Source organism: Ophidiomyces ophidiicola, assembly GCF_022830035.1.
Source record: "Ophidiomyces ophidiicola strain CBS 122913 chromosome Unknown scaffold_27, whole genome shotgun sequence".
NCBI lineage: Eukaryota > Fungi > Ascomycota > Eurotiomycetes > Onygenales > Onygenaceae > Ophidiomyces > Ophidiomyces ophidiicola.
Genome location: NW_026054667.1, coordinates 181036 through 207051, shown reverse-complemented (window position 1 = coordinate 207051; position 26016 = coordinate 181036). Strand labels below are relative to the sequence as shown.

The 26016-nt window shown below is 48.7% G+C and overlaps 11 protein-coding genes across 11 annotated transcripts; 5 read left to right on the top strand and 6 right to left on the bottom strand.

Annotated features, from left to right (window-relative positions):
- Window positions 1-261: 261 nt before the first annotated feature.
- HRR25 (serine/threonine protein kinase) lies at window positions 262-1489 on the top strand (the record flags this gene model as incomplete). The annotated part of the gene is made up of 3 exons (XM_049254465.1): window positions 262-273; window positions 338-410; window positions 462-1489. The coding sequence occupies 3 exons, from the start codon at window positions 262-264 to the stop codon at window positions 1487-1489; spliced, it is 1113 nt and encodes a 370-aa protein (XP_049106612.1).
- Window positions 1490-3855: 2366 nt separating this feature from the next.
- Window positions 3856-4933, top strand: YAP3 (AP-1-like transcription factor; the record flags this gene model as incomplete). The annotated part of the gene is made up of 3 exons (XM_049254464.1): window positions 3856-3972; window positions 4060-4358; window positions 4420-4933. 3 exons carry the CDS (start codon window positions 3856-3858, stop codon window positions 4931-4933), a joined length of 930 nt encoding a protein of 309 aa, XP_049106611.1.
- A 1215-nt stretch (window positions 4934-6148) lies between these two features.
- Window positions 6149-7237, bottom strand: LOZ57_005432 (uncharacterized protein; the record flags this gene model as incomplete). Its single annotated transcript, XM_049254463.1, has 1 exon — window positions 6149-7237. The coding sequence occupies one exon, from the start codon at window positions 7235-7237 to the stop codon at window positions 6149-6151; it is 1089 nt and encodes a 362-aa protein (XP_049106610.1).
- Window positions 7238-7690: 453 nt separating this feature from the next.
- PLP2 (Proteolipid protein 2) lies at window positions 7691-8614 on the bottom strand (the record flags this gene model as incomplete). Its single annotated transcript, XM_049254462.1, has 4 exons — window positions 7691-7812; window positions 7903-8261; window positions 8326-8508; window positions 8562-8614. 4 exons carry the CDS (start codon window positions 8612-8614, stop codon window positions 7691-7693), a joined length of 717 nt encoding a protein of 238 aa, XP_049106609.1.
- A 353-nt stretch (window positions 8615-8967) lies between these two features.
- On the top strand, window positions 8968-11991 carry SEC21 (coatomer subunit gamma; the record flags this gene model as incomplete). Its single annotated transcript, XM_049254461.1, has 6 exons — window positions 8968-9043; window positions 9102-9412; window positions 9470-10439; window positions 10490-10837; window positions 10887-11708; window positions 11759-11991. The coding sequence occupies 6 exons, from the start codon at window positions 8968-8970 to the stop codon at window positions 11989-11991; spliced, it is 2760 nt and encodes a 919-aa protein (XP_049106608.1).
- A 393-nt stretch (window positions 11992-12384) lies between these two features.
- Window positions 12385-13564, bottom strand: LOZ57_005429 (uncharacterized protein; the record flags this gene model as incomplete). The annotated part of the gene is made up of 2 exons (XM_049254460.1): window positions 12385-13141; window positions 13200-13564. 2 exons carry the CDS (start codon window positions 13562-13564, stop codon window positions 12385-12387), a joined length of 1122 nt encoding a protein of 373 aa, XP_049106607.1.
- Window positions 13565-14807: 1243 nt separating this feature from the next.
- On the bottom strand, window positions 14808-16238 carry LOZ57_005428 (uncharacterized protein; the record flags this gene model as incomplete). Its single annotated transcript, XM_049254459.1, has 1 exon — window positions 14808-16238. The coding sequence occupies one exon, from the start codon at window positions 16236-16238 to the stop codon at window positions 14808-14810; it is 1431 nt and encodes a 476-aa protein (XP_049106606.1).
- A 987-nt stretch (window positions 16239-17225) lies between these two features.
- Window positions 17226-18274, top strand: GLD2 (Glycerol 2-dehydrogenase (NADP(+)); the record flags this gene model as incomplete). Its single annotated transcript, XM_049254458.1, has 2 exons — window positions 17226-17633; window positions 17723-18274. The coding sequence occupies 2 exons, from the start codon at window positions 17226-17228 to the stop codon at window positions 18272-18274; spliced, it is 960 nt and encodes a 319-aa protein (XP_049106605.1).
- Window positions 18275-18675: 401 nt separating this feature from the next.
- ALT1 (alanine transaminase) lies at window positions 18676-20193 on the bottom strand (the record flags this gene model as incomplete). Its single annotated transcript, XM_049254457.1, has 2 exons — window positions 18676-18930; window positions 18991-20193. 2 exons carry the CDS (start codon window positions 20191-20193, stop codon window positions 18676-18678), a joined length of 1458 nt encoding a protein of 485 aa, XP_049106604.1.
- Window positions 20194-20825: 632 nt separating this feature from the next.
- Window positions 20826-22179, top strand: LOZ57_005425 (uncharacterized protein; the record flags this gene model as incomplete). Its single annotated transcript, XM_049254456.1, has 3 exons — window positions 20826-20983; window positions 21048-21350; window positions 21402-22179. 3 exons carry the CDS (start codon window positions 20826-20828, stop codon window positions 22177-22179), a joined length of 1239 nt encoding a protein of 412 aa, XP_049106603.1.
- Window positions 22180-22409: 230 nt separating this feature from the next.
- OPY2 (overproduction-induced pheromone-resistant) lies at window positions 22410-23804 on the bottom strand (the record flags this gene model as incomplete). The annotated part of the gene is made up of 2 exons (XM_049254455.1): window positions 22410-23719; window positions 23786-23804. 2 exons carry the CDS (start codon window positions 23802-23804, stop codon window positions 22410-22412), a joined length of 1329 nt encoding a protein of 442 aa, XP_049106602.1.
- Window positions 23805-26016: the final 2212 nt, after the last annotated feature.

The window sequence follows — 26016 nt, the reverse complement described above, 5'->3', positions numbered from 1 at the left end:
TTCCCACCTCCCTTGCCCCCCGTGACCTCGTCATCTCTTTCACCTTGGCTTCACACTTTCTGGCTCAGAACATATTTCTTGACAGCCTCGTTTTTGAATCACTAATAAACTAACCCATTAGTCGGGGTCGTAGGTTGATTTTTCCCCCCTTGTCACGCTTTCTCGACGTTCATCGATACGACACTGTATATCTTCCGTGGACGATCAACCCAACCACCCGTCATTATAGATTCGAATTTGCATCTATAAAAATCCTTCAAAATGACGACCATGGTCAGTTCTCTATAGGTTTCTACGCCTATCGTTGAGAGATAAGGGATGTTAACAGGCATGCTAGGACCTTCGTGTCGGTAATAAATACCGCATCGGCAGGAAAATTGGGAGCGGTAGTTTCGGTGACATCTACCTCGGTATGTCAGCATCATCACAAGATCTATGACAGTCGACTTACTTGTCTCTAGGAACCAATATTATCTCGGGCGAAGAGATCGCCATTAAGCTTGAGAGCGTCAAGGCCAAGCATCCACAGCTTGAATATGAAGCCCGTGTTTACAAATCCCTTGCTGGTGGCGTCGGTATTCCCTTTGTCCGTTGGTTTGGTACAGAGTGTGACTACAACGCCATGGTCATTGATCTTCTTGGACCCAGCTTGGAGGACTTATTTAACTTCTGCAATCGCAAGTTCTCTCTCAAGACGGTTCTTCTTCTGGCAGACCAGCTTATTTCCCGTATCGAATACATTCACGCCAAATCGTTCATCCACCGTGATATCAAACCCGATAATTTTCTCATGGGTATTGGAAAACGCGGAAACCAGGTCAATGTTATTGATTTTGGCCTGGCGAAGAAATACCGCGACCCCAAAACTCACTTCCACATCCCATACCGTGAGAACAAGAATTTGACTGGCACTGCCCGTTACGCCAGTATCAATACTCATTTGGGTGTAGAGCAGTCTAGACGTGATGATATGGAATCTCTGGGCTATGTCATGCTATATTTCTGCCGTGGCTCTCTCCCATGGCAAGGCCTTAAGGCGGCTACAAAGAAACAAAAGTATGATCGTATTATGGAAAAGAAAATGACCACCCCAACTGAAGTGCTTTGCCGCGGCTTCCCCAACGAATTCGCTGTCTACCTCAACTACACACGTTCGCTCCGCTTCGATGATAAGCCTGACTACTCATACCTTCGCAAGCTCTTCCGTGACCTCTTTGTTCGGGAGTCCTTCCAATATGATTATGTCTTCGATTGGACCGTTTATAAGTACCAGAAAAATGCACAGGCGATTGCCCAGGCAAGTGGAAATGCAGGTAATGCACAGGAAGAGGATGACAAGCCACGTCGGCACATGCCTGCTGGTGGGGCTCCTGGTGTGATGCCGGGCGTTAAGCCTGCTGGTATCCCTTCGGCCCGCCGTAAGATGGTCGAGCGTATTGGTGGCGATTCCCACGACACTAACCGCGCCGTTGGAAGTGATAGGATGTGAGTATCTGCAACCTGAGTTTCCGAGTAAGGAACTCTTTCTCCTGCGCATTTGGTGTTTTGTATGACGCTAGCCATGGAGGTTTGAATTCAAGAATCTGACTAATCTCATAGTCTTCGGCGTTAGGCTTCGTTCTGCTTCTAGAGGTGCTAATGTGAGCCCTGGTTACAATGGTGCTCCTTATCATCGCTCGAAGCGGGATGATGGTACTGGTGCTAATTGGTACTGATTTCGATATGACGATGGTGCGATGTTTTACGAGCCGATTGTTTCTTCTGTTTGCTCATTCATGATGCTGCTCCATTTCATATCGAAACCCAGGAGCCTTGTGTGCAAATTGAATGCGGCACTGCCAAAGTGTGTTCTGTTTTGACCTGGACACCGAAGGCCAACCTGTTCTGAAATCTCTCCTCCGTCCATCATGGTTTAGCCCTCCATTCGATTTTCTTGTGCTCGCGGCCATTCAATCTCGGATTCTATTTTCGATGGATCCTCAGTCTGCCTCCTTTATCAGCCAGACTGGAGCGTCGACATTTTAATTCCCCACTCCTCAGATTTCCGATTTTCGAATTGTGCTCTAGTGCTGTTTATGGGATACTTATCACGGGGACTCAGAACACGTATTTCTTATTTAATTTGGGCGGTTACTTACGAAGCAAGCTGTTGGGCTACAGCTCCATGGACCTGCCTTTCAGCGGTAATTTGTTGATGGATTGTGGATAAGAAATGTAATTTTCAAGGCGGCTTTACCAATTTTCAACGACCGTGGTAAATCCGGCCCAACCCTCCCTCATCAATTCCCCTGCTACATTACTATTTCCTTATGCTTTATTCCTCATATTATGTATTCTTTTGCTGCCCACTCTCCTTTTCAATTTGTCTCCTATGTTCTCTCTGTTTTATGGTTTATCCTTTTTCTTTGCAAGGAAATTTATCCAGGGGACGAGGTGTGACGACTGATATTCGGGGCAGAACGACCTGCGAGCTGCGTGTATGCCGGTCTTTCACTGGTTATCTCTCCATTTTTTATCTATGTTTCCAGATGAAGGCCTTCTACACTGTTGCTTTTCTGGCCTGGGCCGACTGGGATGAAGAGAGTGGTGATGGATTGTTAGGGTTGCTTCCGGGGTGGTCAATACTTTTCCTTGCATTTCTCCTTTGTCTATTGTATTCCCTGCGTTTGCATATTTGCTCTTTGACCAATATCGGCTGTCATATGTGTTGAAGGGAAGTTGTGTGGACTAGGAGTGCATGCGTGGGGATGTCAGCGTGCCTGGGGGATCGATAATGGCAGCCTTGAAAACCAGTATTTCCTAATGCTTTGATATTAGTTGTGCTGAGCTAGTTTTTATTCCTTAATGATCCCTCTCCGACCATGCCCTCCTCTCCATCTCTCTCCACACCTTGCCTCCGACGAGATCCTCAGGCTCATCCCCCCTGCTCCACCAACCCCGTCCGCCCCCAAGGCGGCACATCTGGCCGGCACGGCGACCTAGCGAGTGTTGGCTGCGTTGCCCCAGAACCAAGGCGCAGAGCAGATATTGGCGGCAGCGAGCTGGGCGATAATAATACGAAACTCCCTGCTTGCATTAATAATAACAGGAGAAGGAGCGGCAGACGCAGACGCAGACCCTTGTTGCACGGCCTGCGGACTGTGTTTCTGCAGCGGCGGCTGGGCATGGCGGTAGGGCCTGTGCAGCTGCTCTTCGCCCGCTTCAGAGGCTGGCTCTGGTGCCAGCGCGGGAGATCTATTGCTTGTGCAGAGACGTGTCGTGCCCTGCAATACTGTATACGTATACGGCGTAGTCATATATTGGAGCTACATATGGAGTACGTAGTTAGCTAGTGAGTTTCTTACTCCACCACTGCGATGCCGCTCCCAGCCATCGCCCGCTGTCCAACACGTACGCTCTTCTGGGTCTACTACTCTACTCAGCTCTCCCCGTCTGGCCCTCGCAGGATCGTTCGTTAATCAAACGAACAATAATTGGCAAAAAGCCTGCCGCACCCCTGCTCCCGTTGACGCTTTGCCCTGGTCGGGCCGCTGACTCTCGTTCCGCAAACCTTCGCTGTCGCCCGGTTTTTGAGACCAGTCAATCCGTTCGCCAGCTTCCTGCCTTCTTCTCCTTCTCCTGCTGCTTCTGGTCTTCGTTTTCTTACTCTTCTGCCTTGTGGATCTCCTGTTCGTGTTCTGGCCTTCGCGTGTGTGGGCTCGTCCCCCTTTTTCTCCTGCAGACGCACGAGCCTTGCGCCGGTCTTCCACCCCCTCTTATTCTCCACTGGATACGTAACTGCTTCTTGTTCCACACTCATTCTGCTGGCAAAAGGAGGCGATTCTAGACACCTCTCCTATCTTTCTCTTCACCAGCATGGATTACAGCTACTACGCTTCTGCCCACCCCCACCAGGCCTATCAGTTCTATGGCCTTCAACATCCCCAGCCTGGAGCGCCAACCGCTGAGCAGTTTCAAGATGTCCCGCCCATGGTATGGCCTCTTTTTTGCCTTGTGCCCAGCGCTGTCTGTAGCTGTCAATGCTCCTTGAGCTAACTTGCGGCTGTCTTTCGGGCGCAGCAGCAGCAAAATGGGTTCCAGACGTTCCAGCCCTATGGCTTTGAGCCTTCTGTGCACGGCGGCCATCATGTCCCCGATATCCTGCCTCCCGAACCATTTCGGACTGAGTTCCTAGACCCTACAAGTCATGATTCGAGTGACAACAAGCTGACAGACTCGTCTGTTCTTCATCCTTCTACTGCGACGGAGAACAGTGATGAGCCCATACTGGATCCTGCGCAGAACCAGCGTAGTAGTAGTGAGGAAAAGGACAATTTGACGCCAGCACAGAGTCGTCGAAAGGCACAAAATAGAGCTGCGTATGCCACTTCTACTCTACCTCTCCTAGCATAAAACTAACAATCGGTCCTATATTTATAGCCAAAGAGCTTTCCGTGAACGCAAAGAGCGTCGTGTACGAAACCTGGAGCAAGAGCTCACTGAATACAAACAGAATATGAACTCTCTCCTCGAAGACAACGAATGCCTCAAGCGTCAGATAGCTAAAGTTGCCACTGAAAACGAGATCCTTCGTGCCACATCCTCTGCCAACCGTTGCTCTGAGGGCCACCGCGAACCCTCACCCGTCACTACAGGCCCCATGAGATACTCGCCCACTGATTACCCCCTCCCAACCCATCACAAGAAATCCACTCCCGTTCATCGCATCAGGGTTCATGAGACGACGGGCGAGAAGCTCTTAGACGCCTCAGCTACGTGGGATCTCATTGTGAACCGTTTAGCGGATGAGAAAGTTCGAGTTGATGTGCAGGATATCTACAATCGGCTGAAAGGCCATGCTATATGTGACGGCACTGGGCCTGTGCTTGAGGAAGCACGTGTCAAAAGAGCGATTGAAGAGAGTATCGCTGCAGGAAAGGATGAACTTATCTAAAGACTTTAAAAAAAAATAAAAATAAAAAGTAAAAAAAAAAAAAATAAGAAGAAAAAGCAAATGGAGGTTTCTCTCTAAAACTGTTCGATGTGTTTCAATTGTCTTATCTACTGGCTTTTGCTTCTTATATGACAGGGTATTTGTTATTTCCCTGCTTGGGAATGCTTTTGGCCTCTCATTTTCGGGTATTTGGTGATGAGTCCCTCCTAGAAGCAAAGCCGGAACTTTTCTTTTTCTTTTCTTTTGATTTTCCACTATTACCGGCCATTGGCCCTTTTTCAGTTTTGGACGTCGATGAACAGATGATCTTGTTTAGCCTAGGCGCTATGGGGGTAGGTTTTGTTTTGTGTGTTGAACATCATTCTGCTTTCTTTCCTTTTGTCATGTTTTTCCCCTTTCGCCCCGCTTTATTCCTGTCTTGTCGAACTTGCGCACATACCAACCTAGAAACTGATTGGTTTTCTTTTTGAAAAGAAGAGGGTCAAGAATCTTAAACGACCCTGCATGATGATACCGGATGTTCCGGCCATGAACTACGTTGATTGCATGGTAAAGCCGTTACCAGGGATTTTTCCTGGTTATGGAACAGTATCTCATTGCAGCTTCCAGGCTACCGCAAATCAAACGGGGGCTCGGCCACTCCCGCTCTCGAATGGACAATTGATTCTAACCCGCAGTTTTTGCGCTTGGACTCAAGACAAGGGGCAATTTATGCATGTCCGATCTGTGTGTTGGCCGGATGTCAAGGGTTGAGGAATCGCCCGGTGTTTGTCTTTTGTCATACATTGTATAATCCCCGCTTCATCGGTCTATTTGCATGGGTGACCCGCCTTAGCCGGTGTATGGGATACAACTTGGTATGATATATAGCGGTTTGGTCTTTATAGGCATCTTCAACTTAAGAATTCAGTTGGTTTTTTTTAAGGCACGAGTGTCCGTGGGGAAGAGAAGAATGTCTGTTCTCCGTTCTCCGTAGCACCTTTGCATGGATCGGCGGCGCGATGGCCCTTGTAACAGACGATCCTGGGGTATCACGTTGCTTGAGCGGCGCGGCGGAAACGAAGGGACAACATATGTCTTCAGGAGAGCGCCGAATGGCGTTGGACACATCGTTGTGCCGAATTGTTCTGGCCCTCGTCAGAAGTTGGTTGGTGAAGTACAGAGTATTCCGCGTCGAGTCTGTTATCATAGCTGTGTAGCACAACACGACCTTCTTTATCCTCCCAACGCATGAGCCCTGATTTCTTCTGAATCTCTTTCCAATCTTGAGACCCTTTCTTCTTTCTGGAAAATCCTCTCCTGTAGGCTCGCGCTCTTTGATCCGGTCTTCAGCTCGTATATTTCTGATGTTAAGTTGTGTATCTCTTCTCGCATCACAGCAAATGATTGATATAATTCTTTTGAGGGAAAGCAAACCCCATACACCTTACAAACACAAGTAAATTCATCGGGGCAAAGTACCGGCTTTCCCGTAAATACATACTGCCAAAGGTACTCCCACACACGCCCCGTGAGTCCATCAGAAAACGACGTACGAAGCACCCAGTCTCGCCAAAAAACATATTTCGGTAGCGGAATGGAGCGAATACGCTCCGAACTCACTGCAAACTGACTACAGCACGGCTGGGAAACGACATCAGGTACGGGCTCCCCGTGAAACAGCTCTCTCCACGCCTGTTTGAAGATTGCTGCCTGGGGAATGTTCACCAGCGTGGCTTCGTCCTCATTTTTGGCGTTAGGATGAATGTGATCAGGGCAGCCGGGGTGATGCGAGCAGCGCAGGTTCACGTAACCCTCGTGGACGACGTGGCCAGGATTCAGCCGGTTGACCATCATCTCCGAGCTACCATCCAACACGGCATCGTTGTGCCAAGTGGCATTGTGAGCGTGCATAAACAGTGTGACGTTGCGCAGATTCTCGTAATTGTCGATGATGTACGTGAGGTACGGCATCATCTCATTGCCTTTGTTTTTGATAATGAATGGGTCGGCCATCGGGTCGTCCACAACGTAGACTGCGGTGGCGATGCTGGGGTCATTGCGCGCGATTCTGTCGACCCAACTCGTGTCTTCAGCTTTTAATTTCGCGACCACCAGTGCGCGGGAATAGTCGCTAGCTGGCCATCTCTCGGGCTGGATGGCTTGTCTTGATGGCTTGACTGGACTGGGCTTCGGAGCGCTCTCGTTGTGGATCTCTATCAAGCTGGGTAGGCGGAGCTTTGTTGCGAGCAGAGCGAAGAGCAAGACAGTGCAAATGGACAGGGACAGAAGTCGGCATGCACGGATTGTTCCTCGTCGCAACATGGCTTGCGGTTGAGCATCGACAGCTTCGATCTGTCATGTACTCTGTAAAGGTATTTCATACAAAATCCTGGTTGCTGATCAAGATCCGCAAACTGCTAAAACTCAGCCCTTAAACAACTCGGAGGCGTCGTCATGGAAGTTCGTATGTCTCGTAACTCACGGCTCTATGGTATGTGTACGTATAGGTACAGTCCTTATCACGTTGTTACCTCAATGGATTTTCGAAAATGTAATTTGACTATTGTTTGATAGAGGGTGTTTACTATTTTTTTATTTGAACTACTTTACATATGCTAGATTCAACAGAGAAAATGTGGGTGGCGACAGAACCAATCCAATATATGTTCAGGGCTTTCAAAGACAGTGAAGATGATTTCAAACTCCAATAACCCCATGCAAAATATAGTTCGGCAGCTGCCAACAAACTATAGGTGTTGTTTATGTTATACGTGTTTAATCCCAATCATCAAGATATTCTTCGTCACTGTCATTTCTACGGGGCATATCAGACTGTTTTTTAAGGCGACTGTCACTTTCTTCCAGCGCACCCACAGCCACAAGAACCTTTTCAATATCTGTATAGATCTGTCAGCATTTATTTGGCGTATATAATGCCGGGAACGAAAGATGTTTTGGCCTAAGGTAGTTTAAATTGAAATACATACCTTCAATTCTTGTTTTTGAGCCATTAAGCTCTCGAAGCGTGACAATTTGTCTTTTGATATCTCCATCCTTATAGATTAAAATCGTGGGGGTGTTTTTCTCCGGGTAGCCCTCAATACACATTCCCGCGCGCATTTCGCAGAATTTTATATCTCCATACTTGACGGCAAGCTGTTGCCATATTTCGCTCAGTACTCGGGATTCGACGTTTGTTCCCATTGATGAAGTAAGGTTCACCATGACAAAATACTGCGACGACGCTTCTGTAACTTCTTTGGAGTAATCCGGTTTTTGGAGAGGGTATACTTGGTTATGGACACTCGCTTTCTGCAATTGAGAAAGCTCCTCCATACGCTTTTTACTATGCGCCGGTTAATCGACTGTGGGGGCTTAATGGCCCGTGTAAAGGTCGAAGTCATGCATACCGGTACTTCTGGAGAAATTCTTCATCTTCGTCATCTTCTAGCGCATCTAGCTCGTCAAGGTCTTTATTCTCGAGTCGATTTTCATGTTCTCGCTGCCGAGCTTCCAGAATTGCTTCTTCAATAATTGGTGTAGGGGAGGGCGGTTTCTCGGGTATAATTCCATGTTTGCGGAGTATGTCATTCCTGGTATGTGTGAGAAGCAGTACCAAAAGGCAACCTGGGAGACAAGAAACTACCATTCAGTATCAGCGTTAGGGTCATCAATAGGAACATTCACAGGCATATCCATTTTGTAAAACGCAGCCAGAACAATGCCATTGCGTGTTGGGTATTCCGAGCCTAGAGCAAGCCGGAGGAGGGGAGATTGTTTGCACTGTTTGCTCAGCCACTGTGGCTCGCTGGTCCACACAAGTCGAGCCGGGTCAAGGCAACGTGTATCTCAACTCCCAGACACCTCGACGCCGCCATCGCCAGTGCCATTGGCCTAACTCGCTGTTCAGGATCCCGCTGCCACCAGACCATGATTGCACAGTAGCTACCTAACCAATCCGCACGACCGCTCTTTCCACGCTCCCCACGCTACTGCCCCTGGCGGCGTCAAGCTGGCCCTAACCCAACAAAACACCGCCTTCACTCGACACCATGAGCTACGTTAAGAAGGACGAGGATGCCGACCAGACCATGATGAAGTTGGATAGGACAACGGTTTTTCAAGATGGTTGTAGCAGGCCTTCCGTAAACGATGCAGTGACCCTTTACTGATACATAGCTCGCAGCACGACTATTCAACTCCTCTCCGATATCCCCCCGGAAATGCCGTACCCTTCTAACGAAAATTGCGGTTCTCATCTTTACGGGGGAGAAATTTCCTACCGATGAAGCCACCACGCTTTTTTTTGGGATCTCGAAGTTGTTCCAAAACAAGGATCCGTCCTTGCGACAGATGGTCTACTTGATTTTGAAGGAGTTGGCTAATACCGCCCAGGATGTGATCATGTCGACTTCCATAATTATGAAGGACACTACTGTTGGGAGCGATATCCTTTATAGAGCTAATTCCATCCGAGCCTTGTGCCGCATTATAGACGTACGCTAGGTTTTCTTTTCCTTTTTGAGCCATGTGGTAATTGACTGACCATACTAGGCAACTACCGTACAAGGTATTGAACGTCTCATCAAGACCGCAATCGTTGACAAGAACCCCTCCGTTTCATCCGCCGCCTTAGTCTCTTCGTATCATTTACTCCCCATCGCTAAGGACGTTGTTAGAAGGTGGCAGAGCGAGACTCAAGAAGCAGCAGCAGGCGGGAAACAATCATCAGGCTTCCTAGGGTTTGGAGGGAGTCATCAGCATCCACAGGCTCTATCGCAGACTAGCCATATGACCCAATACCATGCAATCGGCTTACTCTACCAAATGCGCGCACATGACAAAATGGCTCTGGTAAAAATGGTCCAGCAATATGGAGCAGCCGGTGCTGTACGCAGCCCTGCAGCAATTGTTTTGTTAGTGAGACTAGCAGCAAAACTGGCGGAAGAGGACCAAAGCTTACGAAAACCAATGATGCAAATGTTGGATGGCTGGCTGAAGCATAAACACGAGATGGTTAATTTCGAAGCTGCCAGAGCTATATGCGATATGAGAGACGTTACGGATGGAGAAGCTGCCCAGGCTGTCCATATCTTGCAGCTTTTCCTGTCCTCTCCTCGCATTACGAGTCGCTTTGCCGCAATTCGAATTCTCCACAGCTTTGCTTCTTTCAAGCCACATGTTGTGAATACCTGCAATCAAGATATCGAGTCTTTGATATCGAACTCGAACAGGTCTATTGCGACTTTTGCTATTACCACACTTCTTAAAACCGGGAACGAAGCGAGTGTCGACCGTCTTTTGGCTCAAATTTCTGGCTTTATGGCAGATATCACGGATGAGTTCAAAATCACTGTCGTAGAGGCTATTAGAACTCTCTGCTTGAAATTTCCCAGTAAACAGGCTGGTATGCTTACATTCCTTGGTGGAATCCTCAGGGATGACGGTGGCTATGAGTTTAAGAGGAGTGTGGTAGAGAGCATGTTTGACCTCATTAAATTTGTTCCAGGCAGTAAAGCAGATGGTATGCTACTACTTTCATCATATAAACTTCTCAGCTAATATCCTTTCCAGCTCTTGAACACCTCTGCGAATTCATTGAGGACTGTGAATTTACAAAGTTGGCTGTCAGAGTCCTCCATCTGCTTGGGGTTGAGGGACCAAAGGCCCCAAACCCCTCGAAATATATTCGCTGCATTTACAATAGAGTTGTTCTTGAGAATGCTACCACCCGTGCTGCTGCCGTCACAGCACTTGCAAAATTCGGTGTTGGACAACAAGATCCCGAACTGAAGCGAAGTGTGACTGTACTCTTGAAACGATGCTTGGATGATATTGATGACGAAGTCCGTGACCGTGCTGCTTTAAATCTGAGGTTAATACGAAAGGACGACGATATGGCAGAACGTTTCATAAGAAATGGTAAGCGCTATTTTCAACCGTATACATAACTTTTCTAATTCATCCGCAGAAACCATGTTCGCGATGTCCACATTCGAACATCAACTGGTGATGTATGTCACATCAACAGATAAAGCAACATTTGCCACAGCTTTCGATATGTCTAAGGTTCCAGTTGTCTCCCACGAGCAAGCGTTAGCAGAGGAAAGGACGAAGAAACTTACTTCTGCCACACCCACTATCAAACCGCCATCTACTACTGCTGCTTCTAAGCAAAACGGTGCTGCTGATAGCGCCAAAGCTGCCGCTGCAGCTACAGAGAAGTACTCCGAACAACTTTCACAAATACCTGAACTTAAGGCCTACGGGGCACTCCTCAAATCATCACCCCCGGTCGAACTTACTGAAAGGGAAACGGAGTACGTGGTCACAGCCGTCAAGCACATTTTCAAAGACCATATTGTTTTGCAATACGACATTACCAATACTCTTCAGGACACCGTATTAGAGGATATTTCTATAGTTGCATCTCCTTCGGAGGATGAAGAGATACTCGAGGAAGACTTTATTGTTCCGGCGCCCAAACTGGAGACCAACTCGCCTGGGATTGTATATGTTGCATTTAAGAAGATCGATGATGAAAATACTTATCCTATCACGTCATTTACCAATGTATTAAAATTTACCAGCAAAGAGATTGATCCGACGACAGGAGAACCGGAGGAAACGGGCTACGAGGATGAATACCAAGTGGAGGATCTGGAACTTACGGGTAGTGACTATATCATTCCCGCATTTTCCGGCTCTTTTGATAGTATATGGGACGAGCTTGCCGCGAATGGGGAAGAATTCAGTGAGACTTTGCAGTTATCCAATATGAAGGGCATCCAAGGTACGTCGCTCTTAATGAGCCTTGCTTTGCTCTCGCTGACTAAAATATAGATGCAACCGAACAACTGATTGCCGCGTTATCGCTTCAGCCACTTGAAGGCTGTGAGATCGTCCTAAGCAACAGTACTCACACATTAAAGTTATACGGTAATTCGATAACGGGGGGCAAGGTTGGTGCATTAGTTCGCCTCGCATATACCGCCAAATCTGGTGTGACAACAAAAGTGACTGTACGGTCTGAAGAAGAGGGCGTCTCTTCTCTTGTTGTTGCATCTATTGCGTGATGTTTAGCATTCTTTTGCTCCGAATGTATCTTTTTACCGTCTTACACCTTTAATGCAAATATAGCAAGTCTTTTGTGATGAGTGCGGGGTGGCGGGAAAAACATTCCCCGTGTCAAAATGGCCCACGATTTAATTGTTAGCCCATGCCGAATTTCTTCTTGATATATATCGTGGGGGAAAACAATCTTTCTCCTTTGCAAGTTCTCGTTTATATAGTCTTCTGGATGGTCCATTATTGGTCAGACTTCTCTTGCTTATTATGGTAAGTGACTCTACGTGCACAATATTGTGGTAGAAAAGTATTTTACATTACAAGGACTTCTATCGAAGCAGTCTATCGAAGCAGTGAATGAAGTTACGTCCTATCTACTTTAAACAATATGTACATGTGTCTTAAGGAAATACGTAGCATCCCGTCGAAATCTCACCACTATCTAATTTACGTTCATCGTAACCGGCTCGTTTGGCATTAGCCATTAAAACCTGATCAAGGTCCGCATATTCTGAACTCCAGTGAATCTCATGAAAACCAATGCGTCGAAGTTTATGAAGAGCACCTTCAAGCGCACGGGTTAATGCGCTGTGTGGAAACACCCATGTCGAAAAAGATTTCCCAAGTTCAAGAATTTCCAAATCGAGTTTCATATCCAAAGTCTCCATGGCTGGAATAGTAGTGGAATTGATATCGCTTCCAGGTAAACTAAGAAATGTTAATTTGGGGACCAAAGGAAGGAAGTCAGCCATGATTCGAAAATGAAGCTTGTAGTTGTCGTCCGTGATTCTGAGACGACGTAGATTTTGCCGAAAGAGGTCGTTTTCAAATATGGCGAAAATAGAGTCAAGGGTGAGGCGTTTGCACCCATGTAAGGTAAGACTGGATAACTTTTCGGGCCAGGAGAAGCTCTTGGAGAAATCAGGGATATCAGCTGGGTCATCACCGCCGAACTGCAACGTTGTGAGATTTGGGGGCCAAGGGATATCGTTGGAGGAAAGGGTCAATGATGTCTCTCTAGGTAGGCGAAGGGTTGTTAGGCTCGAGATAGATTTGGTGGCAGTTTTAATTTCGCTGAGTGTGAGCTCTGTGACAACTAAGGAGAGGTCTAGAATGCGGAGCTTTTGGCATTTGGCAACTGAAGGGAGATTTATTGACCTAGAGGGGGTCAGTCTCAAAGAATCCGTTACAAAAAGAATATTCGGTCTAAACTTACGAAATGGAATATGCCGGGGCAATGAAGACTTGGAGTCCTTGCCTCACGCTTCGAAGGAGCCGGGCGGTCAAGGAATTTGTGCTGTGATACACAAGCTCAGACAAATCGAGTCGACGCACATGTTGGCCCAGCTCTCCCTTTGGGGCATATAAAGGGTCGTTACTGGTGAGAATTGTAGTAAACGTTGTATAGTGTTTGGGGGGAATCTTAGGCTTCTCATATAGGATGGGGGCTGCCATCGACCACCACTCATGAGATACCAGGCAGCATGATGTCAGAGTTTCATTTGCTTCTGGTAAATCTTGGACAAACGACAGGACTAGGGATATTATTTCTGGAGGAAGATAGATCGCCTGGGCCGCCATGTCTGCTTGTTTGCTTGTTTTCAGCGAGGTTGAAAAGTTTTGAAGTTGTTCAGAAAAACATCATAAACTGAGATGAAACAACTGATAAGATAGGAGGGGTAAAGTACAAGTCAATTAAAACAGTACAAACACAGCAAACATTGCAAACTGCTGGCCCCTTATATAGCTCTTAGTATCTGGAATCTGGTCATTTCGTCTCCTTATGACAGAAAAATATTCTAAACACCCCCAAGGGTGGTCTTTCAGTAGCTAGAGAGACATCTTAGTTGCTAACACACAAAAACAGGGAGTAGAGTAATTTTTTTGTGGAACCCATCGTACATACGGAGTACCAAGTGGCTATTTGGTAGGTCATATCTAGACCACCTTTCCAGCAGTTTGGATACCGCTGCGCATTACTTCGTGTTGATATGGGTCAGAGCAAGGGCCCCAAACCATGCGCAGCCAGACAACTGTTCTTCCGCTAGCTTTGCAGAGCTCAAGACTTTAGATGGGGTTTGTTTTTCGGACGTGCTATTCCCATTAGTATACTCCGTACGTGTGCTTCAAGCTTGATTTTTCAGCAGGTTTCGTTATATGTAGCTCACTGCTTGAGAATAGTTGTCTCAGTTAGCTCGCCCTATATGAGCTGTGAGCAGTGATAGACCACCCTGGATTCGACTTTGGTGACACCTGTGTCACTACCAATCTGTGGACTCAGGAGCGCTTTCTCACTGATCTTCTTACCAAGTCGCCCTGGGTGCCGCCGCGACCTAGAAGTTCAAGTCGCACATAAATAACTGTTGTCGTGATACTCGGAGTTATGGACGGTGATTATACGGAACTTGGAAAAATGGGCAGATTGAGGGGGAAGTGCTGGTTAGTCCTGCGGTCGCTAAACCGTCACACCATTGATTTGTGTCCGTTCAAATCTATTTTTATGTATTTTGATTTGTATGGTTGTCAGAAAAGATGTTCAGTTAATTCTTTCTGTCCATACCCTTGTTTGATCATTCTAGATCACTAACTACAGAATACGGAGTCAGAGGAGAGCTCATTATGAAAATAGAGTTTTATTCTAGTGAATTTTAGGTCATGTCATGTGGTCTCGTGAATTCTCAACTTTTGGCCGCAAAAGCGACAACAGCATCAAGGAAAACATCACAATAAAACTGGAAAACATGCTAAAAGGCCTTTCCAATTGCAGAGCCAACAAGAGGGCAATGCAAATGAAACTGCATCTGAGGGTAAATGCAGGCAGGCTCTATTCCACAGCAGATATGCCACCTGGCTGCATAACCGGGTTAACGCTACCATTCCACTGAAATTTGAATTCTGCTCCAAGCTCTTTCTTCATCGCCGCCTGAACAGCTTCCAGCACGTTCGCAAAAACACCAAAGTTTGCTGGGTTCTCTTCATCATTGTCGCCGCCCTGGAAGATACCCGTCCGAACCAAACAAGTGTTCCATCCGTACATGTTGCCTCCGACGATATCTGACTGCGGGTTGTCGCCGACCATATAAATATTTTTTGGCAAGGTATGTTCCCCGTGGATCTCGTTCATCCACTGCTTCATAACTTGATCGGCGAATGTGTACGTGGCCAGCTCCGGCTTGCCATACACGATACGCTGCAAGTCTTCGCCAGTCAGAGACTTGTACATAGCTTCGATACCAATGCGGAACAGGCCTTGAGTCAGACGTGGAATTCCATGCTCTGTTGGCATGAGCAAGTCACCCTGGGAGAAAAAAATGGGCAGGTGTTTACCCTGTGGAACTCGGGACTTGGTCTTGAGCTTGCCATTTTCGCTGAGCAAAAGGTCCATAATGATCTGCATATCGGTTGCGTAATCTCGTGAATCTGCGAATACCATGATTGCTTCGAAGGTCATCTTGTCGAATTGCTGGATTCTTGCTTTTTTGCGGTCTTCCTCTGAGAGCTTACTCCATGGAGAAATAGTCGGATCCCATGCGAGAATGTCCTTTGGAAGCACCACATTTTTGAAGCCATAGTCTTCAGCAACTTGCCGAATCTTGAATCCATCACCGCCCACAACAAGTACTGTCTTATAGAATGCTGCCAACGCTTGCATTGGGGTGTGGGATTGAATGAATTGACTAGTGGAAACCGGTGTGCCGAGGATGCGAGACAATTCCTCCACGCGAGCAGATTCGGTTTTCCCTCCACCGTTTGTGAGCAAGATGTATGGAATTTTGATTCCGAGCTCATTGTCGCCGTTGAGAAGCTCCATCACTCGGGCCGCTTCTGGAATGAGTCGATCTCCGTGGACTAACACACCGTCGATGTCGAATGCGAATGCCATGTTCTTAGCAGCTTCCACCTTTTCCTTTTCTAGGTCTTGGATCCGAGATGCCAGAAGGCCTCGCCTTGCATTTTCAACGTCTCGGTGCACCGATGGGGTTTGGGCTGCGCTGGGGGAGGTTGGGATTGGAAGAGTCATGCCGAATGAATTTCGTGAAGCTCTTCTTTGCTTTAACGATGGTGCAATGCTGAGGTTGTGTATCAGAGAGCCAGCATCACTTGTCGAACTTCTTATAGCACGAACTTCAATAGTATCTTCTGCAGAGTGAGGGTGTGCAGGAATACTTATTTGAACTCCCTGAGCGATTCGCTCTGCTCCCTTCTCTTCACCGTTATGGCTCAGTTGAAATTGTTTTTCGTGACTGCTTGTCATTGTCACTAGAATGAATTCTCTTCTTAATTGAATTGTGAAAATTTTTTTGCAGGTGTGTCAGTTTTTTCACATTATTTCCCGGGAACTCACGGAGAGAGCCGTTAAGTCTTATATTCCAAACCTCACTTTTAAAAGATTTTCCCAGGCGAAACATGGGGACAATTCAATGTACAAAGATACTCCACCTACAATGTGTAATTTCTAAATATTATGATCTCTCAAAGATGTAAAGGCTTATTACTAACTCTACTACTTACAATGCATGTCTTCATCTCGGATATGGTAGATGCGTGGGCCCGATGGGCGGTGAAATGCTGCTGGTATCATTGTTACCCAGAGTGAGCAGAAGTCCTGTACATACTCCTTCAGTTAAACCATGACGTTGGGGGCAGAGAAGCTCCACTATATCCAGACAGAGCCCCCTGATCAAGCCACCAATGAAGCCTCACTAGAATAAGAGATCAAAGAACATTTAGCTCTCTGGGTGGATATGGGCGGCATCCTGTTTATGGTACACACTAATTTTCATCTCCAATACGACAGGTTCGCATCCAAAAGCGGCATTATTCTCTTCTTCTCAGTTACAGTTGAGTTTTCTGGAACCTTTTGGCCAAACAGAGATCATAAATCACCGTATGGTTAGTTGGGCGAAAAATGCCGAAACACTACCCTGTAGAGTTCTTCCTTCGCGGAAATAACCTGCATTCTCAGGCAGAGACTCTGTGGCTCTCTTGGTTCCGTGAAAACTCTGATGCTGCTGGCCGTTGATATTTCACTTCATACTATTTTGCTTGTGCTTTTTAGGTGACGCTTGCTTCTGGGCATTCACATTGACGGGAGCTTAACCTTGGGTGGCCAGGGCTCAGGCTATTAACCTCCAACCTCAGGATTCTGTGCAGTATAAAAACACTCTGTGCGCATCAGCTCTATCAATCTTTGAAGCTTGTGCTGACCCTGCTTTTCTGGCTGTTGTGACCCGCAGGCATCATGTCGCAGGCTATCACTTTCAAGCTGAGCAACGGCGTTGCGATTCCGGCGTTGGGATTCGGCACCTTTTCGAACGAAGGCGTTAAAGGAGAAACCTACAAAGCCGTCCTTCATGCTCTGCGCGCTGGCTACAGACATCTGGACTGTGCCTGGTTCTACATGAATGAAGAGGAGGTTGGCGAGGGCATCAAAGATTTCCTAAAGGAGAAGCAGAGCGTCAAGCGATCCGACCTGTTCATCACCACCAAGGTCTGGAACCATCTGCACGAGTTTGAAGAGGTGGAGTGGTCATTGAACGACTCCCTCAAAAAGTTGCAGCTGGAGTATGTGGACCTATTTTTGGTTCACTGGCCGATTGCTGCCGAGAGAGATGATGATTATATGCCGAAGATCGGCTCGGATGGCAAGGTATGAAAACTTGTTTGAAAATTCTTCTAGGAGTGATGCCTTAGGAATTTTGAATGGTAACTAAACTACTCCTGAATCTTCATAAACAGTACGTCATTAAGGAGGAATTAACCAAGAATCCTGAGCCGACATGGCGTGGCATGGAGGCCGTCTACAACGCTGGAAAGGCCAAAGCCATCGGGCTATCCAACTTCACCATCCCCGGAATCAAGCAGGTCCTTAGCTTTGCAAAGGTCCCGCCGCATGCCAATCAGATCGAAATTCACCCTTTCCTCCCCAACACTGAACTCGTCAACTTCTGTTTCTCCCATGGGATCCTGCCCCAGGCGTACTCACCCCTTGGCTCCCAGAACCAAGTCCCCAGCACTGGTGAAAAGGTCGCTACCGATCCTACTCTCAATGCTATTGCTAAACAAGGCGGGCATACGCTGGCCCAGGTGCTGATTGCTTGGGGACTGAAGAGGGGCTATGTGGTTCTACCCAAGAGTTCAAACCCAGCCCGCATTAGTAGCAATTTTAGGGAGATTGAGCTGACGGAACAGCAATTTGAGGCTGTGAACCTTGTGGCTGAGGGTAGGCACTGTCGTTTTGTGAATATGAAAGATACTTTTGGGTATAATGTTTGGCCCGAGGAGGAATAAGGTGCACAATTTCAAATGACTTACACGGCCTTCTCCTTTTCATCCTTCAGAGATGCGATATGTGCTTCCTGAGACGGTCTTTTAAAATGATACTAAGGCAGTTAGAAAGTTTAATACTCCAATTGAATTCATGCAAATCAATTTCAAGTTCTCTCCTGATCAGCACATAGTTACGGAGGTCTCTCAGAAGCTGAACTGCGTTAGTTGAATATTCTTATTTGTGTACCTGAATTTATACTTTTATCAGTCAATTCTATATTCCATTTTCAAGCTCTAATGATCCATTGTCATTCTCTCTAAATGTATATCTGAATCATCAAAAAAGCCCGTCTCATTCATAAAGCGGCCAAAAATCAAATGGAGAAGATATACGCTCATAAATATTATCTATTGCCGCTCACTCATTTATGTTCATCCATAAATTTTTTATGGAAACTGACGATTCTCTCCACCCAATCAGTTCCAGGGGCAAGGAAGGTGGTGCGGAAATGGTGCGTTCCGGGCTTTTGACCGAAGCCAGATCCTGGGACGAGGCAAACGCCAGTAGCGTCAAGAAGGCGAAGGGCGTAGAATTCATCGGGCTTGCGATTCGCTGCGTTTGCAGCATCGAATACTTTAGGGGGGAAGGTAATGGAAGGGAAAAGATACATGGCACCCTATAAATTGTTAGACTGAGGCAAGATGCCGTGGCTAGGGTGTCAAAGGGGAAATCTTACCTGTGGTTCTTGACATTCAACACCTTCCATTGCTTTGAATGCCTCATACAGAGCCAGAGCACGGTTTCGTAGGCCAGTTGAAATGGAGTTATACTCCTTTTCATAGAGTTCATGGCTTGGCTCCCCTGGCTTAGGGGGGTTGACCATTAAATCAACGAGGCATTGGCCAATAACAGGGGGGCAGAGCATGATGCTGATAAACTTATAGATCTGTTCCTCCACCTCAGGGTTAAATCCAACGAGTTCAAAATAGCCACCACGGTGACCACATTCGCCAACCATGCCTTTTGACACACTATGCAATGATGCAAGCTCAACATGATCATAGTGTCCAGGTGATTGCTGTTGTAGTTGTCGTAGTCTCTTCTTGAATGATGTGAATTCTCCCTTGAAGACATTTGTTTGATATACTTCATCTGCCATGATAACTAAGTTTTCCTCAACAGCAAGATCTATTACCTGCTTTATGGCATCTGAGCTGAGAGATGCACCTGTAGGATTTCCTGGATTGATCACCACAATGGCGCGAACATCTGTGCCCTCTGATTTGGCTTTGGCAACAGCAGTTCTGATATTCTCAACATCTGTGCCCCATCCCTTTTCTTCATCCAGGTAGTAAGGAACGCATTTTGCATTCAGAAGGGAGAGGGTGGCAGTGTAAAGAGGGTACTGTGGGATAGGGACAAGAACCCCACTATCCTTGTTGGCACATAAGATATTGAGAAGAGTGTTCACCCCTGATGATGCTCCAGCAGATAGATAGATATGTGAAAAATCAGCAGCAAAGCCGTCGCGCCGTTCAATGAAATTAGCCACACTCTTTCGAATTGCGGGAGCGCCACAGCTTTGACTATAAGCACCGACACTCTGAACATCCTTGAGAAGATGTCTTGCACGGTCAATGACATCCTGCTTGTATCCAAATTCCGATTTCAGGACATCCTCTTTTTCCAGCAATGCTGGGTATTCCATGACACTAAGGACCTGCCGGAAGAAAGTGATGGGTTTCTGATCGAGTTGCTGAGGGTTGCCAATATTCGCAAAGATGATCTTGTCGAAAGGCAGTGTGTTGTCTCCTTGTTCCAGCCTGACTCTATATTCCTCTGCCTTGACAGCCAACTCACCACGAACGGCGTACTGGGCGGCTATGACATTGGGATTGATGTTGCCCTTGTTGAGACGACCAGTTGGTAGAGAACCCATTTTGCTCAGGTAGGAAGGCTTATACGGCACGGATGGGAGACACAGGGGAGAAAATTGAGGGATGTCTAGAAAAATTAATTGAAAAAGAGAGAGACAGTTAGTCACCGCTGCAGCTTTTTATTAACAGCAAGAAATGGAGGGGCAATCGCCTGATCCTCGCGGGGGCCGGCGGGTGAACACGGAGATGGCCCGGAGTTAAAGCGGTGGAAGGATTTTTCTCATCATGTCCACAGAGAGTCTTACCTGAGAGTTGTCTGGTGAGAGTTGCAGATGCTCCCGCAGTCCTGAATGCGCAGAAGGAGAATGGACAAGTAGAGGAGTCAGCGAAAAGCCGAGACGGCCGAGACACGGTTGAAGCGCGGGCTGAAGAACCAAGGGGCAGCATGGAGCGGCAAAACCGCCGGAGTTCGTATTGCTAAACATGTCTGCGATCTCGGCCCGGCGTCTTTGCGATGTTTCGAGAGCTGCTTTCATGCTGGATTCGCGGTCAGAGCGTTGAGGTTGTCGTGGTCGGCATGCCGAAGTGCGTCATGGTCACGTAGACTGGCGCTGGTAGCTTTTTCCCCTTACCCGTCACCCCTAACTATGTAACTAAGGATGCGGCTTCACAGTCGCAGAACGTTCAACATATCATGGCGAATGCGGCATTTCGCTCTCCGTGGCTGGGCTGGCGTCTAAATACCTGTCTTCGCACTCGCCAGACCATATTCTCTGGTCCCGCATTGCGACGGGGCTTCAAAGACAACGCAGCGTCGCGGCAGACAGCCCCAGACTTTGCCTTTGCATTCGAGTATGACCACGCTCCTCACAAATTCCCCCTTTCCACTTGAGTTCCTTTTCTAAACTATTGTCAGTATAGATGGCGTCCTGCTTCGAGCGTCGAAACCGCTTCCTGGGGCCGCAAATTGCCTGGCGCTCCTGGAAGAGCAGCGCATTCCGTTTGTCCTCCTGACCAACGGCGGAGGAATATCCGAGTCGGAGAGAATACACCAGCTGAATTGCCGTCTTGGACTCGAGCTCCATGAGAGCCGTATTATACAGAGTCACACTCCTTTTACGGAATTGGTGGACGGCAAGAAGGAGCAGGAGCCCCTGGAAGATAAATGCGTGCTGGTTGTTGGCGGGCCGGGGGATAAGTGTCGCCATGTCGCCAGAGAGTATGGAATCTGCTTCATGGCTAGTCTAGGGCTGTCTGACATTTAAGGTAGATACGGCTTCAAGTCCGTGATTACTCCAGCCGATATCTTCATGGCGCACCCTTCCATCTGGCCATTTTCCCAGGGATTCGCCGATTACTACAAAAACGTCGTGCAGCCCTTCGAAAGACCGATCAACGGCAAATCGCCAGGAAACCTCAAAGTCGACGCCATCCTTGTCTTCAACGACCCCCGCGACTGGGCGCTGGACATCCAAGTCATCGTCGACCTCCTCCTCTCCCACCAGGGCATCATGGGCACATACTCCGACCAGAACAACCGCCACGACCTGCCCAACCGCGGCTACCAGCAAGACGGCCAGCCCAAAATCTACTTCTCCAACCCCGACCTGCTGTGGGCCGCCGCCTACCATCTGCCGCGACTGGGCCAGGGCGGGTTCGCGGCCGCGCTGGAAGGGGTGTGGGACGCGCTCACGGGCGGTGCGGCGGCCGGCGTCCGCTTGCAGAGCACCATCATCGGCAAGCCGCACCAGTCGACGTATGAGTTTGCGGAGAAGCGGCTGGTGGAGCAGAGGGAGAAGGCGTTTGAGGGGGTGCCGCTGGCGCCGCTCCGGAATGTGTATATGATCGGGGATAATCCCGAGTCGGATATCCGCGGTGCAAATTCGTTTCAGAGCGTTGCTGGGGCGGAGTGGACGTCGATTCTGGTGAGAACTGGAGTGTATAGTGGAGAGGAGCCGAGTTGGCCGCCGAAGACGATAGTAGGTGGCGTACAAGATGCCGTCCAATGGGCGTTGAAACACTCCCAGTGGTCAGCTCTGCCGGCCTAAGATCGTGTTCGTTATGTTATTTTGGTTTCACAGTTTAGCGAGGGAGTCTAAGCTATTAGGTGTTTTCATTTCATTACGCTCCAGGCGGAGTAAAACTACCTACAATGACGAATAAACTTCCATATAGAATCAAATATAAAGTGGTCACAAAAAGAAGGAAGCGTCGAAACAAGCGCTAAATTAAACGAAGAACAAGGAAATTCGTAACCTGACATGGAGGAAAACAAAATCTATCTGATCTCATTGTCATCAGAGAACGGGCCGGTATTTCTAGGGGCCGGCTTGCTGGCTGTTTCAGGAGTGCTTTCCAAAATCTGATTGGAGGGTTGGCCATTATGGTGCCGGCGTGTAGATTTATTTTGCGGTTCTATACTCTGGTCGGCGGGCTGTGAAATCTCTTCCGAGATTTTTGACGAGGCACCCAATGGTTTTGTGGAGGACTTGCTATCTGCAAAGGGGCTTTGGTCCCCCGTGGGTGACTCGTCATCAATAAGGGTGATGGCCGTTGAAATTATTGATTCTCGAGTCTTGGCTGTATCAGCTGGAAATTTGGTCGTGAGATCCTGCGACTGCGACGAATCGGGATATTCATCTCCAGTATCGGCGGTGTTTGAAGTAGGTTTTTTGGACTTTGGTTTCTTAACGTTGATAGGGCGCGCTACAGCAGTACGGGCAACGATTGAGCTTGTGGGCATTTTGTCGGATTTGTCCATTTTTGAAGCAAGAGCATTTGCCTTGCTCATTTGTGACACCGTGATGGCAGGTACCGCAGGGGTTGCCATCGTCGGAGAGTCATTTGGCGATAACATAGGACTATTGAGACCGGATTTCACGCTGACCATAGCTGCCTTCGCCCGCAAGGCTTGCTGGGCAGGTATGGGACTGACAACTGCATTGTTTCGGTATATGGTAGTCGCCATGCTGCTGCGGGCCAAACTAGGAGCAATGCTCCTGCGAGTATCATCCGAGGTGCTGGACCAAACGGAGTCTCGGATATCGCCAGGCATGAAATAGTGTTGATCGTAGTGTCTTTGGGCGGCAGGGATGGGCGGCACTGGGGGAATAGTTGATGGAGAGTCCGGAGGAGAGCGGTTGGTGACGCCAGGAATGTAGGCGATCTGAATGACATTGGACGCGCGAGTCAGGACTGTGGATGCAATGGAGCCAACAGCAGACATGCGTCCCCTCCGCTGGGCAATGAATTCCTCCTCTTGCTTGTTGGTGACTTCCGGAATCCAGTCCTCATCCTTGTCGGCTTTGCGTTTCTTCAAGCAGTACCACCCTACCACAACCAGGACGATAATAATGGAGATGGAACCAATGACACCGCCGGCAATGGCACCGGCGTTTGGACCCGATGGAGCAGGAGGCGGGGAGATTTCGGTGGAGGGTACGCAGATATTTCTCTGGCACGATTCGCAGGTAGCTGGGCGACTGATGCATTCCTGGCCGTTGGGGCAGACGGGGCAGGGGTCTGGCCGCTCGGGGCAGCCAACAACACAGCGACGGAACAGGCGTTGCCAGGAGGGAGCGCGCGAGACTGACGAGAGAGCAGGTTAGTGGGCTGAAGGGGACGATGGGCATTGTGCCAGCTCGTCAAGCTTACATTTGGGCAGCGCGTCCATGGCTGAGGTGGAGGGTGTTTTATTTCGGCTGCCGAGAACCAGCGCAATGCGGATCGTTGTGAGGAGTGACGGCGTCTGGGGCACAGTATACAAACGAACCAGCACGCCAGACGCGAAAGAAGAGTGCAAAAGGGACCAGCCGATCAACAGAAGAACAATAAAACGAGCGACGAGGAGGAGGACCGGGCAGGGCAGGGCAGGGCAGGACAGCGAGCGTGGAGAGAGGGGAGACGCCGGGCAGATCGAAGTTGGCGAGAGGAGAAGAGGAGAGACGGGCGGCGCTAACTAAAAGGGGCCGCAAGATTGAAAGAAACGGAAGCGGCATGGCGTGTTTCGGCGGCCAATCACGGCGCGCCCAGCCCGCGGCGTGTTTGGCAGGACGCGGCGAGGCTCAGCCACGCCCGGCCAGACCAGCCGGCGGCGGCGGCAGGATCGCGACACGGCCGAGGGCGACGAAGGGCCCAGGAGGGCAGGCGGGAGGAGATAATAAGAATCCGTGATGGTACGGCCAGGGCCAGGTGGTCGATGGTGGCCAGCAGTGTCGCTCTGGTCGAGAAACGCCGAAACAAAACACCGCCGTCAATGCGCACGACAATAATGCGCGCTGTATCCCGGTCGCACGTCACGCAAGGCTTCGCTCTCGCAGCCCTGCGCTTGTTTCTGGTTGAAGGGCCGCCAGCCCACAGCTTGTCGCCAGTTGAAACCGTGCCAGTTTCGAACGCAGTCAAGCTTTTGCTTCATCGTTCTACGCGGTACGCCTAGCTACGCCGTGGCCTCTGCTTGCAGACTGGACAGCACTGCGTTTCCTGTCCGTCGCTTCTGCTTCCTCACTCCCCGCTCACGATCGTGCCTTCGTGCGCTGGCTCCAGGGCTTGCCACCGGCATGTGATGCATGCTCGTTGAAGACACCAGCGATCCTGCCGGCAATATCGAGAAAGTGTGCTGAGGCTGGGACCGGGATGGTTGGACCTGCGCCGGACTGGCAGATGCCCAACAGACCCAGGCAGCATGCTGGGCTTCATTCATATTGTGGAAGAAAGGAAAGCCCGGGAATTGAGCTGTTTTCAGTAAGGTTGGTGAATTCTGTCCTGCATGGCGAGGCAGATCATCTCCGGATCCAGACGGCCTTGACTCGGGGGTGTATGGAAGAAGTGTCGCACGCTGGAGATTGTATGTAGATCTGGTGCTGTAGGTCATCCTTGCTAACGGTTGCGATATTTTTGGGACAAGCCACTCGCCACATCTGCACGGGACGAACTATGTCCCTGGCAGCACGTCTCGGACTGTGGCTGTTGGATGCTCAAAATCGGGAATGATGGTAGGCTTGTTTCTGCCGGGAAATTCTTTGTGTAGTGCCCAAGACCAACAGAGGGTTCTGGCTTGATTCCTATGTCTATCCTCCCTGCTGGGGCGGGAAGGGCTTCGCTGAGCGGGATCTCTTTCTAGGCAAGGTCTTCCGGCTTCAGCTCGCGCAGATACGTTCCTACAAACCCGATATAAAGTGCAGCTGCGACGTTATCAGAATGTTGGTCTGTACGTTGGCCAAGGCGCCCAGGAGTTCTCATTTTCATTTCGCTAGTGGCTCTTAAGATTACCTGCTCTTGAGCACCTACCAATCATCAAGCGATAGTCCAGCATCTGAGTCTTGTCCAGACCCAATTGCCCGACTTCATTTTCTAGCAGTGACAGCTGCACCACTTAAACCCAGTCTTCTACCCTGAGAAATGGAGTTTTTGATGTCGACATGCACTGGGCAGGGAAGCCATGACTATTTTGTATGGCACCGCAAAACATACAAGGCCACGGGTGATCAAGTTGACTTCAGGGTCGAGACACACTTCACTGGCACCTTGGTCCTCATATGATCGAGCAGTTGACTTTTTCTGATGTGGCTGTAGCAGCAATGTCATGTAACTGCTAAGTATATATCTTGACAGCACAAGTCCTGGTGTGGGTAGTATCTCGTTAGCTACATAACAACATAACTACTTGTCGGTTTAATTCTGCACGATCCATGCAAGTGCATCATACCAATCACGTTGAATCCAAGGCCGATGTTGGCCGACGAACAGGGAACTTTGAACATGAACACCATCAGCGACGCAATTGGCGGTGCTTCGCCGCCGTGAGATTAACTACTGCGATCAGATCTACCCAGCAATATTGCATGTTCGTGTCACGGCTTAAGGCAAATAGACCAGAGAAATGACCC